The sequence below is a fragment of the Cricetulus griseus genome, chromosome 5 (assembly GCF_003668045.3).
Source record: "Cricetulus griseus strain 17A/GY chromosome 5, alternate assembly CriGri-PICRH-1.0, whole genome shotgun sequence".
NCBI lineage: Eukaryota > Metazoa > Chordata > Mammalia > Rodentia > Cricetidae > Cricetulus > Cricetulus griseus.
In genome coordinates, this window is record NC_048598.1 from 180,256,817 (window position 1) to 180,276,157 (window position 19,341).

Genomic DNA, 19,341 nt, shown 5'->3' on the forward strand with positions numbered 1-19,341 from the left:
AGGATTAAGAGTGTACACCGCCATTCCAAACACCTCATGGAGCATTTCAAAAAATAATTAGTTGGAAAACATTTTATTTCACACAAAATATTATGATCATTATTTCCCTTCCTTCATCTTTTCCTAGAACCTTCCTGTCAACCAATGTGATCAATTCCATCACATGCTGAGTTTTAAAGCTATTTAGAAGATTGGCTTCATGTTATTAATTTTCATATTGGCAATAATTGGTTTAAAAACCAATAATTGAATATGTGATTTTCTCTTTTAAAAATCATTTGCTTTTTTAAGTACCAAGTACATGAATTCTGTGTAGTACAGCTGTTTGTCTGACCTTCAAGGAGCCTCTCTATCTGACCTTCAAGGAGCCTCTCTCTTTTACACACCTTTCTCCTGCAACTTCAAGGCCAGCCCTGGTTCTACAGTCATTCCAGCCCAAAGTAATTGAGCCTGAGTTTCACTCATGTTCACTGATATGCCTCTGGATGAAACAGAGTCTTGGAGCACACTCAGGACTTCAGAATCATCTGTGGAAATAGAGGTGCATTTACCTTCACATGGAGTTATGTGGGTGTGGTAAGAGTTCCCATCTAGCTAAAAAAATTCCCATGAATCTAACACATCTTAATCTTAGCAAATAAGCTCCATGGAGCATTCTGATTATATGTTTGGAAAGAGTACTTGATCAAATATGTTGATCACTATTTTTGTTCCCATTTTCAATACAATCTTTAGAGTGTATAAGTGTATATTCTAGGTGGGTTCATGAATGCTTCCTTACTATGTTATATCTTCATTGTAAACTCTTAGAAACACAATATTTTATATACAATAACATGTATGTGCTTGTATGAAAAGCCAATATAATTTATATAGGAATGTCTCTGACTAACGTAAGCTTTAGTATTAATATGAGTATATAATGTATTGTTTTATAGTTTACAATAGTTTCATTAATGTGTAAAGTGTGTACTGATAGAATTCAGGATGGAGGAGATGGCTTTGTGGAATGGGGCCTGCATCCCAGTATGAGTGTCTCAGTTTTATCCACAGCACTCAGATTAGAAGCTGGACATGAAGGTGAATCCTACAGTCCCTGCCCTGGGAGATATCCATTTGTCTGGTGATACAGATGTTGGTTTTATGAAAACTTTTCTACCTATGTGTGTTGGTCATGAAGAAGGTTTCCAATCAGAGGATGTGGTACAAGAAGATGTCTGTTTATGAGGACATCACCTCTCAACTTTGTGTTCCCTGGGGTATCTGAGAACCTGCTGATCTCATGGATGCACTTTAACAGGGAATGACATGGTAATAATCTTTAACAGGGAATAGCAGTATCACAAAATAGTATTTATTAGTCAAAATATGAGGAATATGGCTAAGAAATATTAACATTTGTATCCAGGCCTCATCTATATCACCTAAGAACTCATAAATGTGAATACCTACCAGCGCTGGAAGGGGAAAATTACAGAAATATTTTATTATAATTATGTGTATGTATTTCTGTGTGGGTAGTTTATATTTAATGGTTACAAAGTCAGTGCATCTGTCCTTATAGATGGTTATGAGCTGCTATTTCATATGTCAGGAAATGCACATAAATCCCCAGTTGCTTCTTTAGTGCTGAATGGGTAATCATGTTCTGAAGAGTCTACACAGTAATAGAGCTGAATGAACCTGCAGGATATTTTGTAAATGACAGCCAGGCACCAAGAGAACACAAGGACCTATTATCAAGTGTACTCTAGGAATTGGATGTCAGGGAAATTAAAATTATAGAAGAGTGTCCTTGATTTGTACAGTGTAATTGTAAAGATTACTTAGTTACATGAGAGGGATTATCTAAAATACTGTGTTTATGACTGTTGACCACAGTTAATAAGAACCTCTACTGGTCTACATATATGGAGGTAGTAGAATTTTATGAGTTAACACAAAAAAAGAGACTGGTCATTCGATATGTTGTGGGCTAATTCCTTAGGACTTTATTGAAAGCTATTTTTTTTACCAAGATACACATGTGCAAAATAGAATCTGTCAAACAGGATAACCAGCTCTATCCTTTTATGGAATCTTCTGGTGTAGAAGAACAACACTATTGGAATTTCGGTTCCCATGGCTACTTGGCAAAATGATACCAATTTAGAGAAGCTGTGGATTCTATACCACATATACAAAAATGAAATGGATGAAGAAAAGAGTTTTCAAAATCCCAAACCTCTTTACTCAACTTACCCTGTCAGCAAATGTAAAAAATGCTGACTCCTTTTGAGATATCCTGCACATAAGTAAATGTATAAACATAGGTGAACATATATGGTTTATATAAAAATATGCACCATTGAATGGGATAAAGAGCAGCAATATCTCAGATGCATTGTGGGTAAATGTTTTGTTCTAGTATGTGAACACAGAAATTGAGTAGAATATGCCAGAAGAGAGGTCTCTAGAGGATTTCCATGGATGGAAGAGGAAACCACAGGTGCTGACATAAAATCACATGCCCATGCAGCAGAGTCCAGAATTTTCTAGATTCTGAAACCACCCCAGACTTGTCATGGGAGTCTTCCTAGGACCCTTGGCCCCCTTTTGGTCATGAGTGTCACTGTAGTGACGTTTCTAGCAGGCCCACACTGGAGTTCCTCACTGTGTGTTTCTGGTATAGATATTCATGGCTGTGTCCTCGGTTTGCAGATTGTTCAGTTTTAAGAAAACTTGCCTCTTGGATGTGTCCCTGGTGATTGGGAATGGGATTTGAGAGCTGAGTTTGAATCAGTGCCTCCAACACTGCACTTTACTCCCATCCACTCCAGAACCTCTCCTAGAGGCTGGTGAACACAGTTTACACCATAGGCAGTTAATGAGAACCAAGAGGCAGTGCAGGGGATCTGTGAGGGTTATGAGGCCAGATCCTGACTCTGTCAGCTGCACCTGTGACAGGACACCTGAGACAAACCAATCACGATCAGTCATACAATCTATAATGACCTGCCTGGTTCCCTCCTGAAAATCTGCACACTTACAGCTTGGAAAGTTCACCAGGCATAGGAGCAGCACCAAGACAGCCATGCTCTTCTGGAGGCTCCAGTGAGAAGGAGATGTGGCTACTCATCTAGGCCTGGACTTTCAGCCTGTGCCTGAGGCGGTTTTGCATTGGGGGAGGATTCTGAGATGATAAAAGGAGGCACAGGGCAAGTTTTATAATTATCCTTTCAGGTGTCTGACATTTGCCTATTGCGTATAATTGCCTATTGAGTAAAATGTATACTCAGAAAGTTTTTGCTAGTTCTATCTGAGTTTCTCTTGTGTGATATAGAAGAAATATTATCAGTCACATAGTGCAAGCCTGTCAAGCAAAAATGGGAATCTTTACAGTGAGTCCATGCTCATGCCATGAGGCAGGAACACGGTATCATATACTAAATGTGTTTGAACATCTCTGAAAAATCAAGAAGTGAATTCAGGACCGGATTTGGGGCTCTTAGTGATCAGAAATGATATTTAAGAAACTGAGTAGGGATCTCAAGAACTTTGTGGTAGGGAGGTTAAATCAAAGCAAACACAGAAAGAGACAGAAAAGGTTAAGGAGCAGCATAGGAAATCCACACCCTCAGCTGCTGACACCCCTCTGAGTCTGGACAGCATGTCATTCTCACATATAGTGTGAAGTAGAGTCACAAAATTTTCTGGAATCTCGCTATTTTGTTCAACACCACACACCGGAATGAGAAGGTAAAAATAACAGCAGACTGTGCTTATGAGCAACACAGTGTCTGCATCACACTGAAATGTGGAAGGCAGGGTCAGCTGAGCTGTGTCCTCAGCCTCTGGTGTTTGAGAGTCACTGGGATCTTAGGCAGGATGGGGAGCTGGAATGTCTGCAGAGACTTGGTCAAGGGAAGGGAGAGTCAGAACCTTAAGTCAAACCCTCAATCCCAGTCTCCCTGGGCACTTGAGCCCTCAGAAGCTCCCTTGGTCAGACAATGCTCTGATAAACTTTGTAATGTAAACTATTTATAGTTTTTGAGAAAATTTGCATTTCTCAAGCTAACTGACCCAGACTTGCATAGTCATACAGCAACTGAGATAATTCTACAAAAAGACACCCATACAAGGACAGACAGGTATATGTATATTAACATCCAATGCTATTTGTAAATATTGTGTTTTCATCTATGTCCTGCATTCTGCTTACAAACAAACCCCATGCTCATTTGAAATATACTTTGATTACATGGATGCATCCCACTTCCCTGTCTCTGCTTCCTCTTTCTCTCCTTTGACCCTCTGACCCCTCCTACTCTCATGTCTCATTTTTTCTTCCCTCCATACTTCTCTTTTATAGTGGTATATTATTTATGATTTATTAAATCTTCCCTGATGATTCAGAAAAGCAAAGGCAGCTACAAGCCTTAGAAACCAAGCAGACACTTTTAGTCCCAGCAGCCATATGCTAGCAGGTGATGGTACACACCTTGAATCCTAGGAGTCAGATTTAAGAGATAGAATGTTCTCCTTTACTCCAAGGCCACACAGATTTACAGAAAAGTGAATTTAAAAGAGAATTAAAACTCACACCTTAATCCCAACATTAGCGGAGTTTATAAGACAGAATCAGTGTCTCAAGAAGAGGCATTCATTTTTCCAGCCACGCTCAGCAGAGGTTAGTCTGAGGCTTGGTGAAAGCTCATGGAGACAGGATCAACCCATTCAGCCTGAGGTAGAGGTCAGAAGCTACTGGGTAGCTGCTTTGCTTTAGTGACCCTCAGCTTAAAGTTTGAACTTCAATATCAGTCTCTGGGTCTTTTATTAATTCGAGTTTCACCCTGTTTTCCTGCACCCACTCTGCTTCCCTAGTCTACTCACCCCGATGTGAGATTGTTGGGTCCCATCACCTACTGTGAGTCATTTTCTGAGACCCACACAGTGCTTGCTGATGTCTTACTAGCAAACACCCATTTTTACACAGCACAGCCAACTCCATTTCCATCCCCTCAACCCTTGGTTTGATTCCTTCTTTGGGTACATGGCACTCATATCACTGGTTACAGTCACCTTATTCTTTTGCGTTTAATATCCATTTCTGTAGTGATTAGAGATGTTGGCTTCATGCAGTCTCTTCTGTCCACATCATTCGTCAAGATAAAGCAGCCTGGTTGGAGGAATGGGGCCGGGAGATGTCAGCATCATGAGGACGTCACCTCTCTACTCAGTGCTCCCTGAGTTTCCTGTTGTCCTGATGACTCCAAACTTAGACAAGTGACAGAGTGAGTTTTCCATGAGATGAAAAATGGAATTGAACTCTTTGATGAGAGAAACAGTGTCCTGACCTTCAACGTGAAGTAGTCATGTTTCAAACACAGTATTTGTTAATCAAAATGAGATACTTATGTCTGAAATATTACCATTTGAATCAAGGTCTCATATATGCTACACAAGAACTTGACCATTGGAATATATTGCAACATTGGATGAGAACTTTAAAAAGTACACTGTTTATGCTATGTGTCTATGTTTCTCTGTGGGTAGTGTACTGATCACAGAGTCAATGAGATGCCACATGGTCCCCTAGACTGTCACTGGTTCTGAGCTGCCCTGAGTCTAGGGCTAATAATCTTCCTGTTCTTTTGTGTCTTCAAGATCTGGTGCTGCTCACCACACGTAATCACGTCTGCCTTGTGTGACGGTCTGCACTTTGTGCAGGTCAGATCTCCTTACAAATTCAAAAAGCAACTGTAATAGGGCTGTGGAAACAGATTCTGCAGTTCAAGATCTTGCCACACTGGAATCCTTGAGCAGGTTCTGAACTCAAAACTTAGATCTTCATAACTGCAAAACAGCCGGGTTTGGCAGTCAACAATTTATGGCATCTAAGTGATACGGGTACAGCACAATCACTAGTACTCACTGGCCACCCGTGTAACCACTTGCCAATTCCAGGCAGTCATAGAACTTGTCTCAAGAAATATGTTGCAGTTTGTACAGAGCATCATATGTCACACACACACACACTCACACACACACTCACACACACACTCACACACAAACAACTAATATGTATATGAGAGAGAGAGAGAGAGAGAGAGAGAGAGAGAGAGAGAGGACACATAAAGACAAAGGGGGCTGTAGGAGTGGACAGGAAAATCGAACAAGAGAATAAGAGAGGAGAGAAAGGTGTAGAGGCAGAGTGGAGAAGGGAGAAACAGTATAATAAATAAGTAATAAAGCCCTTTCCGTGGACTCATTGCAGACCAGGTGAGCCACCCCCTGCTTTTACCCAATTCTTGTCCTAAGCGCCATCCACCCAGATCCCTCCAGGCTCGTCCCTGATTGAAACAGACACGTCCAGGCAGGGAGGAGCTCCCCGAATCTGGGTACAGGCCACTCTTCATTCCATTCCCGGCGACCGATCCACCAAGAGGCCTAACGCCATCAGAGTGAGGAGGCTACGAGGAGAGGCAAAACCATCCAGAGCTTCGGACATTGAATTCCTGGCCCACACACACTACAGAGTAACAAGAGGAGATAGAGAGATCCTACCTGCACTCACTGGAAAAAGATATGGGAAGAAGACAGAATAAGAACCCGCTCAACAACAGAAAGACCAATATGACACCACCAGAATCTAGGGACTCCACTCCAGCAAGATCTGAAAAGCCCAACACAGTGCATGAAGAAGAGATGGACCTCAAAAATTATCTGAGCAAGATGATAGAGACCTTCAAAGAGGAAACAAGAAAATCCCTTAAAGAAATAGAAGAAAAAGTAAGCAAAAAATTACACGATATGGAGGAAAAGACAAACCAAAATATTCAAGAAATAAACAAATCTCTTAAAGAAGCTAAAGAAACCCAAGATAAAACAACCAAACAAGTGAAGGAAGCTCTTGAAACAGTTCAAAACATGAAAGCTGAATTAGACACATTAAAGAAAACACAGAATGAAGCGATGCTGGAAATGGAAAGGCTGGATAAACGATCAGGAACTAAAGAGTGAGTATAACTAATAGAATCCAAGAGACAGAAGAGAGAATCTCAGCTATTGAAGACTCGCTAGAGGATATACATTCATCAACCAAAGAAAACCTCAAGACCAACAAATCCCTAACACAAAATATCCAGGAAATATGGGACACCATGAAAAGACCAAACCTAAGAATAATAGGTGTAGAAGAAGGTGAAGAAACACTGCTCAAAGGTACAGAAAACATATTCAACAAAATCATAGAAGAAAACTTCCCCAACCTACAGAAAGATATGCCTATGAAAGTACAAGAAGCTTATAGGACACCAAACAGACTGGACCACAAAAAGAAGTCCCCCCGACACATAATAATCAAAACTCCAAATCTACAGAATAAAGAAAAAATATTAAGAGCTGCAAAGGAAAAAGGCCAAGTAACATATAAAGGCAAACCAATCAGAATCACACCCGACTTCTCAATGGAAACTATGAAAGCCAGAAGGTCTTGGATAGATACACTACAAGCACTAAGGGAGCATGGATGTCAACCCAGACTACTGTACCCAGCAAAACTTTCAATCACTATAGATGGAGAAAACAAGATTTTCCATGACAAAAACAGATTTAAACAATACATATCCACAAATCCAGCACTACAGAAGGTTCTGGAAGGAAAACTCCAACCCAAGGAACATAACTACATGCACAAAAACACAGGCAATAGATAATCTAATATTGCCAAACACAAAAAGAAGCAGGAGAGCAAAATCCACACACAATGACACCACCAACAATAAATCCAAACCAAACAAGAACCAACGAACAATGGACATTAATATCCCTAAATGTCAATGGCCTTAACTTACCCGTAAAAAGATATAGGCTAACAGAATGGATACGAAGACAGAATCCATCTTTCTGCTGTTTACAAGAAACACACCTCAACTTCAAAGACAGGCGATACCTCAGAGTAAAAGGATGGGAAAAGATTTTCCAATCAAATGGCCTCAAGAAACAAGCAGGTGTAGCAATCCTAATATCTAACAAAATGGACTTTAAACTAAAATCAATCAAAAGAGATGAAGAAGGGCATTTCATACTCATCACAGGAAAAGTCCATCAAGATGAAATCTCAATCCTGAACATCTATGCTCCAAATACGAAGGCACCCACATTTGTGAAAGAAACATTACTAAAGCTCAAACCACACATAAAACCACACACACTTATAGTAGGAGACTTCAACACCCCCCTTACACCACTAGACAGGACCACCAGACAAAAACTTAACAAAGAAACAGAGGATCTGAAAGAAGTCATGGCCCAACTGGGGTTAACGGATATCTATAGAGCATTCCATCCAAACTCAAAAGAATATACCTTCTTCTCAGCACCACATGGCACCTTCTCCAAAATTGACCACATAGTAGGCAACAAAGCAAACCTCCACAATTACAAAAGAATTGAAATAACCCCCTGTATCTTATCAGACCACCATGCATTAAAGCTAGAATTCAGCAACAATACAAATGGCAGGAAACCTGCAAACTTTTGGAAAATGAATAACACCCAATTGCACCATTCCTGGGTTGAGGAAGAAATAAAAAAACAAATTAAAGACTTCCTAGATTCTAATGAAAATGCAGACACAACATACCCAAACTTATGGGACACTCTGAAAGCAGTCCTAAGAGGGAAGTTCATAGCACTAAGTGCCCACATGAAGAAACTAGAAAAAAGTCACATTAGAGAACTGACAGAACAACTGAAAACACTAGAGCAAAAAGAAGCAAACTCACCAAGGAGGAGTAGACGCCAGGAAATAATCAACCTGAGAGCTGAAATCAATAAAGTAGAAACTAGGAAAACATTACAAAGAATCAATGAAACAAAGAGTTGGTTCTTTGAGAAGATCAACAAGATAGACAAACCTCTAGCCAAACTAACCAAAAGGCAGAGAGAGAGCACACTAATTAACAAAATCAGAAACGAAAAGGGGGATATAACAACGGACACTGTGGAAATCCAGAGAATCTTTAGGTCATACTTTGAAAATCTGTACTCCACAAAATTCGAAAATCTAATGGAAATGGACAGTTTCCTGGATAAATATCACTTACCAAAATTAAATCAAGATCAGATAAACAATTTAAATCGACCCATAACCCCTAATGAAATAGAAGCAGTCATCAAAAGCCTCCCAACCAAAAAAAGCCCAGGACCAGATGGCTTCACTGCAGAATTCTACCAGAAATTCAAACAAGAGCTGATACCAATACTCCTCAAACTGTTCCGCACAATAGAAGCAGATGGGATATTGCCAAACTCCTTCTATGAGGCTACAATCACTTTGATACCCAAGCCACACAAAGATAAGAATAAGAAAGAGAACTACAGACCAATATCTCTCATGAACATTGATGCTAAAATACTCAATAAAATATTGGCTAATCGAATCCAAGAACATATCAGAAAAATCATCCACCACGATCAAGTGGGCTTCATCCCAGGGATGCAAGGATGGTTCAATATACGAAAAACCATCAATGTAATCCACCATATAAACAAACTGAAAAAGAAAAACCACATGATCATCTCACTAGATGCTGAAAAGGCCTTTGACAAAATCCAACATCCCTTCATGACAAAGATCTTGGAGAGAACAGGAATAACAGGAACATATCTAAACATGATAAATGCGATATACACCAAACCAATAGCCAACATCAAACTAAATGGAGAGAAACTCAAAGCATTTCCTCTAAAATCAGGAACAAGACAAGGATGTCCACTCTCTCCATATCTCTTCAATATTGTTCTTGAAGTTCTAGCTAGAGCAATAAGACAAGATCAGGATATCAAAGGGATACAAATTGGAAAGGACGAAGTCAAACTTTCACTATTTGCAGATGACATGATAGTCTACATAAGTGACCCGAAAAACTCTACCAGGAAACTCCTACAGCTGATAAACACCTTCAGCAAGGTAGCAGGATACAAAATTAACTTAAATAAATCTGTAGCCCTACTGTATACAGATGATAAACTCAATGAGAAAGAAATCATGGAAACATCACCTTTCACAATATCCACAAGCAACATTAAATATCTGGGGGTAACACTAACCAAAAAAGTGAAAGACCTGTACAATAAGAACTTTGAGACTTTAAAGAAAGAAATTAAAGAAGATACCAGAAAGTGGAAAGATCTCCCGTGCTCTTGGATAGGCAGAATTAACATAGTAAAAATGGCAATTCTACCAAAAGCAATCTACAGATTTAATGCAATCCCCATCAAAATCCCAACACAGTTTTTCACAGACATTGAAAGAACAATACTCAACTTTATATGGAAAAATAAAAAACCTAGGATAGCCAAAACAACTCTTTACAATAAAAGATCCTCTGGAGGCATCACCATCCCTGACTTCAAGGTCTACTATAGAGCCATAGTTCTGAAAACAGCTTGGTATTGGCACAAGAATAGACAGATAGACCAATGGAATCGAATTGAAGACCCAGATATTAACCCACGCACCTACGAACACCTTATTTTTGACAAAGGTGCTAAATCCATACAATGGAAAAAAGATAGCATCTTCAACAAATGGTGCTGGCACAATTGGATTCGAACATGCAGAAAATTGCAGATAGATCCATACTTGTCACCATGCACGAAACTTAAGTGCAAATGGATCAAAGATCTCTCCATAAACCCAGCCACACTGAATCTTTTAGAAGAGAAAGTGGGAACAACCCTTGAACAAATTGGCACAGGAGAACGATTCCTGAACATCACGCCAGAAGCACAGACACTGAGGTCTGCAATTAATAAATGGGACCTCTTGAAACTGAGAAGCTTCTGTAAGGCAAAGGACACAGTCAGTAAGACAAAACGACCACCCACAGAATGGGAAAAAATCTTCACCAGCCCCACATCTGACAGAGGACTGATTTCCAAAATATACAAGGAGCTCAAGAAGCTAGCCACCAAAACACCATACAATGAAATTAAAAAGTGGGGTGCAGAACTAAACAGAGATTTTTCAACAGAGGAATCTGAAATGGCTGAAAGACACTTAAGAAAGTGCTCAAAATCCTTGGCCATCAGAGAAATGCAACTCAAAACAACTCTGAGATACCACCTCACACCTGTCAGAATGGCTAAAATCAAAAATACCAATGACAACCTATGCTGGAGAGGTTGTGGAGAAGAAGGAACACTCCTCCATTGCTGGTGGGAGTGTGAACTTGTAAGACCACTTTGGAAATCAGTATGGCGGTTGCTCAGAAAAATGGGAATCAATCTACCTCAAGATCCAGCCATTCCTCTCTTGGGTATATACCCAAATACTGCTTGTCCATACAACAAGGACATATGTTCAACCATGTTCATAGCAGCATTGTTTGTAATAGCCAGAACCTGGAAACAACCTAGATGCCCCTCAACTGAAGAATGGAAAGAGAAAATGTGGTACATTTATACAATGGAGTACTACTCAGCAGAAAAAAGCAATGGAATCTTGAAATTCGCAGGCAAATGGATGGAACTAGAAGAAACCATCCTGAGTGAGGTAACCCAATCACAAAAAGACAAACATGGTATGTACTCACTCATATATGATTTTTAGACATAGAGCAAAGGTTTACCAGCCTATAATCCTCTACCCCAAGGAAACTAGAAATCATGAATGACTCTAAGGGATAAATGGACCCCAGGAATGGGAAATGGCATGAACTCCCGAGCTAATTGAGAGCATGAGGGTAGGGGAGTGGGTGCTGCCACAATAAGAGCACAAGATGAAGAGTAGAGGAGAAGAAATGGAGGAGCAGATATATTGAGTTGGGGGAAGAATAGAGGAGAGAGAGCAGGATGAGAGATACCATATCAGAGGGAGTCACTATAGGTCCGAGAAGAGATCTGGAACTAGGAAGATCTCCAGAGACCTATAAGGATGACACGATCTGACAGTCTGGGCAGTGGAGGAGAAGTTGGCCTAGAAACCCTTCCCCTAGAATGAGATTGATGACTACTCTCTATGCTATTCTAGAGTCCTCATCCAGTGGCTGATGAGAGCAGAGACAGACATCCACAGAAATACACTGAGCTGAAATCTGGAACTCAGTTGAAGAGAGGGAGGAATGAAGAACGAAGGGGTCTGTACCTGGTTGGAGAAACCCACAGAAACAGTTGGCCTGAAAAAGGGAAAGCATATCGACCCCAGATGCTCTTTGGGAGGACAGTACAGGACTAATCCAGCCCCCTGATCATGGATGCCAATGGGGAGGCCCCTGCACTCCTGGGAGCCTCTGGAGGTGGACTGGCGTTTTGCCCTGGTGGGTGGGAGGGACTTCGAGAGCCCATCCCACTTGAAGGGATTCGCTCTGTCTCTGAACACATGGGGAGGGGCCTAGGCCCAGCACAGGAAGATTTGGTGGACTTGGTGGAGCCCTGGTTGGGGGCCCTACCCTGCCTGGGGAGTGGCGGGTGGATGGGGTGGGGGAGAAGGAATGGGGGTGGGGGAGGGAGAGGGAGAGGGAAAGTACATGTGAAAATATTAATAATTTAATAAAAAAAGAAAAAAAAAGTAATAAAATCACATACAATAGTAAATGGAATTTTGGATAAATATTTGGACCCTTCAAGCATTACTACACACCACACCTGTAGAGAGAATCCCTGTGTGAGATATGGAGAGGATGCCAAGGCACAGAGGTGTCCATCCGTGTTTGCCTCTCTGAACAGGCTCTTCAGGAACCCACAGCTTTGTTGGTTCTCAGCGCCCCCTGCTGGTACCACATTTCCTACAGGGAGCTTTTTGTCTGAGCTCACAGAAGCCTTCACCAACTGTGCATCTTGCACAGTAATACGTGGCTGTGTCCTCAGACTTGAGATTGTTCATTTGCAGTTACAGGGCGCTCTTGGCATTGTCTCTGGAGATGGTGAATCGGTCCTTCACAGCGTCGGCATAGTTGATGGTACCACTGTTTTCATTAATACGTGCGACCCACTCCAGCCCCTTCCCTGGAGCCTACCGAACCCAGTTCATCCAGTAGCTACTGAAGGTGAATCCATAGGCTACACAGGAGATTTTCAGGGACATTCCAGGCTGCACTAAGCCTCCTCCAGACTCCACCAGCTGTGCCTCACACTGTCCACCTGCAAACACATACAATTCTGATCAGAAAACTGACACAGAAACTTATTTTTCCCTTCTTAATGTCTACACAACACATAGTATCTCCTATCCACTAATTAATTACCTTTTAAAGTAAAGACAAGGAAAAGCCAAATAAGCCCCAAGTCCATGGTGAGTGGCCTGTGTTCAGTGCTGATCACAGAATGGGAGAACCTGGGAATCCAGGGCTGGGCTCCTCAGCCAGAGCTGCAGGGTCAGAACTGGGCTGGTTTTCATGGGCAGAGAGAAGCCACATTTGCATGTCTTCCTGCTAGAGCAGGCTCTGGAGATGGACCTTGGAACAGGGCACTGCTCAGAGCAGTTATAAGATATCTGTCACACTGGTGACAGATACAGAAAAAACAGAGTAAATTATCTCTGTGAACATCATTTCAATATTAAGGATTCACCACACTTTGTAGACTTCCTTTTCCTGTTTATATTTTATCTAAAAATTTTAATTGGTTTTTATTTAAATTAAAATCAACCATATTTTATAAACCAAACCCAGTTTCCTCTCCCACCTTCCCTTCCATTTCCCCATCAGCCCCTCCATCCCACCCCCTCCATCCACTCCCGAGCGAGGGTGAATCCTCCCATGGGGGATCATCAACGTATGTCACATCATTGGAGGCAGGACCTAGGCCCTCCCCCATGTATCTAGGGCGAGATTATTCCTCTATATGGAATGGACTTCCAAAACCCTTTCGTGCACTAGGGATAAATACTGGTCCCACTGCCAGAGGTCCCATAGACTACCCAGGCCTCCCAACTGAAACTCACATTCAGAGGGTTTGGTTTGGTTTTTTGCTGAAACCCCAGCTGTCAGATTGGGGTCCCTGAGCTCACACTTGCTCAGGTCAGCTGTTTCTTTAGGGTTCCCCAGCATTGTCTTGACCTCTTTGCTATCACTCCTCCCTCTCTACAATTGGATTCCTGGAGTGCAGCTCAGTGTTTAGCTGGGGAATCTCAGCTTCTGCTTCCATCAGCTACTGATGAAAGCTCCAGGATGGCATTTAAAATAGTCTTCAATCACATTATAGGGGAAGTGCATTTAAGGTAGCCTCTCCACTAGTGTTTAGATGATTAGTTGGGGCCAACTTTGTGGATCCCTTGACATTTCCCTTGTGCCATATTTCTAGTTAACTCCATAATGGCTCCCTCTATTAAGGTATCTCTTGGCTTACACTTATTTCCCAATATTGCAGTAGAACTATGTTCCCATGGACATAGCAAAGGACCCCTTCACATCCATCCAAACATGTATTTTCCTTTTTCATTTAGTAAATAGCATTCATTCCTTTGATTCCAAGGTAAGTTTTATACTTTTGTCTTTAATATGCATTTGTCTGCTGATATAGTTGTAAGATTCATGAAACATTTTGCTACTTCTATGATTGCTTCCTTGCTTCCTTCAAGATGAAGGAGCCCAATCACAGGATGGAGGGCAAAAGATGTCTAGTCATGATGACATCACCTCTCAACTAGGTATTCCCTGAGGTATCTGTTAACCCTACTGACTCAGATAAGTGACAGACATGAGGTATTCTTGAGAAGAAAAACAATACTGATGTCTTTGGTACTCTTTAATTAGTAGTAACCAGTTAATAACCTTTAAGAGGGAGTAGTGACATTACAAGCACAGTATTTATTAGTCAAAATGAGGTATGTTTTGAAATGTTGACATTTGAATCAAGGCCTCATATATACTACACAAGAACTCTTAAATTTGAATACCTCTAAGTGCGTGATGAGAAAAAGGCACAGAAATGCCTTAATTTTATTTATGTGTATATGCTTGTGCAGTTTAAGTCTCATGGTGATTATGAGCTGCCTATTTCATGTGTCAGGAAATGCACATAAATCCCCAGTCGATGGGAGAAGTACTTCTGTGTATGTTTATCTTATTTATTGTTAATTAAAATGCTGCTTGGCCAATGAGACAGCAAGTTTGATGGGACTATGAGTCAAAGAGGATTCTGGGAAATGTAGTAGAGAAGTGGTGATCCAGGCACGAAGTGACATAGCAAGGAGACTCATGTTTCTAGAAGGAGAAACAGGAAGCATCCTTTTTTCTGCCTGTTCACCTCCTCCAGCAACAAGATGTAGGCCACCAGCAATGAATGACACCAATAAGGCATCCAATAAGATAAGTCCTATAAAATATATAGATTTATGATAATTAAGACTGAGCTAACAGATGAGAATCCTAGTCATTGGCTAAGCAGCATTGTACCTAAAACAAGTTTCTGTGTATTCATTTGAGCCTAACTCAGGCGGGCGGCTGGCGTAAAGCTCACATGTGGCGGTGGGACTCTGACGGCTTTTGGCAGAAAGATTTATCATAACACCCAGTTGCTTCTCTACACTGGATGAGCAATCATAACTTTCCTTCTCATATTTAACTCAGCTCTGTTTTACACACTACATCGAGCCAGAAGAACCAAGAGGTCTACTTGTAAATGACATCCAGGCACCAGGAGAACACAAGGACGTCTTATCAAGTGTACTCTAAGAAATAGATATCTAGGAAAGCAAAATTATGGTATGCCATCCCTTTTTTGGACAGTGAAAGTGTGAAGATAGTTACATGAGAGGGATTATCCCAAAGAAGGAGTTTATGACTGTTGACCACAGTTAATGAGAATCCATACTGGTCTACATATATGGAGAGGGTAGATTTTTATGAGTTAACCCCCACAGAAAAACTTGTCATTTCCACATGTTGTGGGATAATTCCTTAGGTCTTTGCCTGAAAACCATTTTTTACCAAGATGCAAATGTGTAACAAGGAGTCTATCAAACATGATTATTAACTCTAACCTTTCATAGGATCTTCTTTGTATAGAAGAAGGAATCCATGACTTATTCAGGTTCCAAGATCTCTTGGGAAAATGGCATTAATTTAGGGAGGCTTGATTTCTCTATCACATGGAGAAAACTTAACAGGATGAATTACAGATTTTTAAAGTACCCAAGCTTATTTACTGAACTTTACTGCTTTATTATCAAATCTTTCAGAACTCATGATTCCTTTTGGAATCTCTCAGTCTCTCTCAGTCTCTGACTCTGTCTCTGACTCTCCTCCCTCCCTTCCTCCCTCCCTTCCTCCCTCCCTCCCTCCCTCCCTCCCTCCCTCCCTCCCTCCCTATGGAATGTATAAAACTATGTGGCATTGAAAGTGTTAACAACCAGCACCTGGATATCTTAGAGGGCTTGTGAGAAAAACCATATGTTCCATTTTGTGAATACAAAACTTGAGTAGAATATGACAGTAGAGGGGCCTCTGGAGGATGTCCTTGGCTGGAAGAGGAAACCACTAGTGCTGACATAAAAACACATGCTCATTCTGAATAGTCTTGAATTTGTCAGTTCCCAAGAAACCCCAAACTGATTATGGGAGCCTCTGTAGGATCTCATTGACTCCTACTGGTCTGGAGTGTCTCTGTCGGGAGTTTTTGTTCAGGCTACCACAGGAGTTTCTTCACTGTGTTTCTGGCACAGTAATACATGGCTGTGTCCTCAGATTTCAGATTGTTCACTTTTAAGAAAAGTTGACTCTTGGAGGTGTCCCTGCTGATACTGATTCTGGATTGCAGAGCTGAATTATATGCTGGGCTTCCAACATAACCTATTCCTCCCATCCACTCCAGATCCTTTCCTGGCGGCTGGCGGACACAGTCTACATTATAGCTGGTTAATGAGAACCCAGAGACAGTGCAGGTGAGAGACAGGGTCTCAGAGGGCTCCACCAAGCCAGGTCCTTTCTCCTTCAGCTGCACCAGAGACAGGACACCTGGGACAAACCACATCACTATCAGTCATACAACCCATAATGAAATGCCATGGTCCCTTTGCTGAACCCCTGAACACTTACATCTTGGAAATGTCAACAGGCAGATGAGCAGCACCAGGACAGCCATGCTCTGCTGGAGGCTCCAGTGAGAAGGAGATGGGGCTGCTCAAGTAGGCCTGGGCTTTCAGCCTGAGCCTGAGGCTGCTTTGAATTGTGGGAAGATCCTGAGGGGATAAAAGGAGGCACAGGGCAAGGTTTCCATTCTTCCCTCATGTGACTGTGATTTGCCTCGTGCTTCTCAGAGGAAATGGTAACAAAATAATCAGGGATATTTGCCTGCTCCTTTCTGGGTTCCCACTGCATATAAACAGGAATTTGGATGACTTACACTGTGTAGGCCTTGGGTTCAATCAGAGAACCACACTCAGCTCTGCAGAGAGAAGAGGGCACCACATCAATAGTGAATATCTCTGTAAATTCCAGCACAGTGTTTGGGATGTGATTTAGTCACAAGATGAACTTCAGCCTTTTATTGTTGTGAAATAAGGATCAGGGATGTAATTAAATTCTTCTCTTGGCCATTTAAGTTAATGTTATTACTGTGACTCACCTAGAAAATCCAACTTGTGAGGAAGCAACTCACAAACATTTAGGACATGTCACTTAAATGTTCATCTGAGAGGAGACCCAAGACACTGATTTTGCTGTCATGTCAGTGGTCGCAGTGTATTCACCTGCCAACTCGGGGACACCACACCTGGAGACCAGTCTTGCTACCTTCTGTTTTCAATGTGTCTGTATCTCTTTCCATTTCTTTTACTTTTATGTTTCTCTTCTTTTGTCTTTACAAGTCAAAGCACCCTAGCATAGCAGGTCCGTGAATATGATTCTTGCATGTGTGAGGGATGGTAGATAAGCTTTTTATACCACTTCTTAAAATGCAGTAGGATGTAGCCAGGCTTGAAGGTTCTGTTAATTGAAGTAATAAAACGTCAGAGAACTCTAAGTTTTGGCCAGAAGTGGAGAGCAGGGCATGCTTGCACAATGGGAACAGTTTGCATTGTGGTCAGGATCATCACAGAGAACAAGGGATTGTGGGCTTTCCTCCATGCCTCAGAGATGTAAATCACCACAGAAGGGAAGAGAGTAGCTCTAAACAACCTGTTCAGTAGCTCCCAGACATCATCCACCTCTTCTTTCTCAGTTGACACCCCATACATTGCATCCCTCACTCCTCTGTGCACACTCTGTGCTGTGAGTGGTAACCGTGGAGAAATGTCTAAACACTGGGGTGCCGCCTCCTATGTAGGTTCTGATGGGCAGCCTCCACTATGTGTGCTGTGTTCTGCTTGTCCATGTTGCCCTGTTGTTGAGAATATTTTTCAAACCTTATGTGTAATGTGTCTCATCTTGGGGTTGTCTGGTTTTTCATTGTTCTTGTAGAAACTTACAAAAGCACAAGATGATTGCGTGTTGTTCCTAACATTTTGGAGAAGTGGTATGATATCCCCTGAGTCAAGAATTTTTGTCTTTCATGACATAAGTAATAGTTAGTGTTCACATTTTTCCTCTCTGGTGAGATTCTCTTCTCCATGAAACTGTCTGGAAGGAAGTGGTTATGAAAAGTCACTTTCTAAGGGAATGTCTTCTGGGTAAATCTGCACATTACTCATAATGATCTCTTATTTGAGAGTAAATCCTTGTACTTGCGGGTGTTCTGTCAGGTATTTGTTTATGTCTAGTGGACCCTTGGATGCTCAGTTAATGGTCATGTTTAAATGACTGTACAGGACTATACATTACTGTGGTGGTTAGAATTTTGTCAATGCAGTGAAAGCAATGATCACTTGGGAACTGGAAACCTCAGTTGGAAACACAAAGCCAGCCTCAGTTTACCCTATGGGCAAACATCTGGGGCCATGTTAGCAACACTGAAATGGCAGCATTTTCCTTGTAATTTTGAGGAAGGTACTGGAGAGTGTACCATTTGATCCAGGAAGAGGGAATTTATTGCAGAAGAAGACATGTTGTGAAGATTTAGACAGAATAAAGCTCATTCCAAACAATCTGTGATTCATTCATCCCCACTTCCCTCTCTCCTCTTCCTCTCATCCCTGATGGTCTTTTTTGGCTCTACTTTGTTTCATGCCTCTCCTTTCCTCCCCCGTCTCTGCCTCACTGACACCCTTCCTGCTTCCTCATTTCCTCTGCCCCTGCTCCTGTTTCTCTCTCACTCCCAATCCTCTCACCCCTTCAGTCCATTCTCCTTTTTATGACTATATGCAGGGAGTTGTTGCAACTCTACTTGCATAATTGTAATGGCTGCACTGCATCTATACGACAGCACCAACGCTATCACCTTTCTCCATCAGGTTCTTGCTACCCTTCTTGGGTTCAG

At 41.5% G+C, this 19,341-nt stretch overlaps 1 pseudogene and 1 gene segment (V, D, J or C); both read right to left on the bottom strand.

Moving 5' to 3' along the window:
• Positions 1-12,745: 12,745 nt before the first annotated feature.
• Positions 12,746-13,278, bottom strand: LOC118239019 (annotated as a pseudogene).
• A 3,336-nt stretch (positions 13,279-16,614) lies between these two features.
• Positions 16,615-17,070, bottom strand: LOC113838587. The segment is given in 2 exon segments: positions 16,615-16,943; positions 17,025-17,070. Coding segments are annotated over 2 exon segments (375 nt in total).
• Between the last annotated feature and the right edge of the window lie 2,271 nt (positions 17,071-19,341).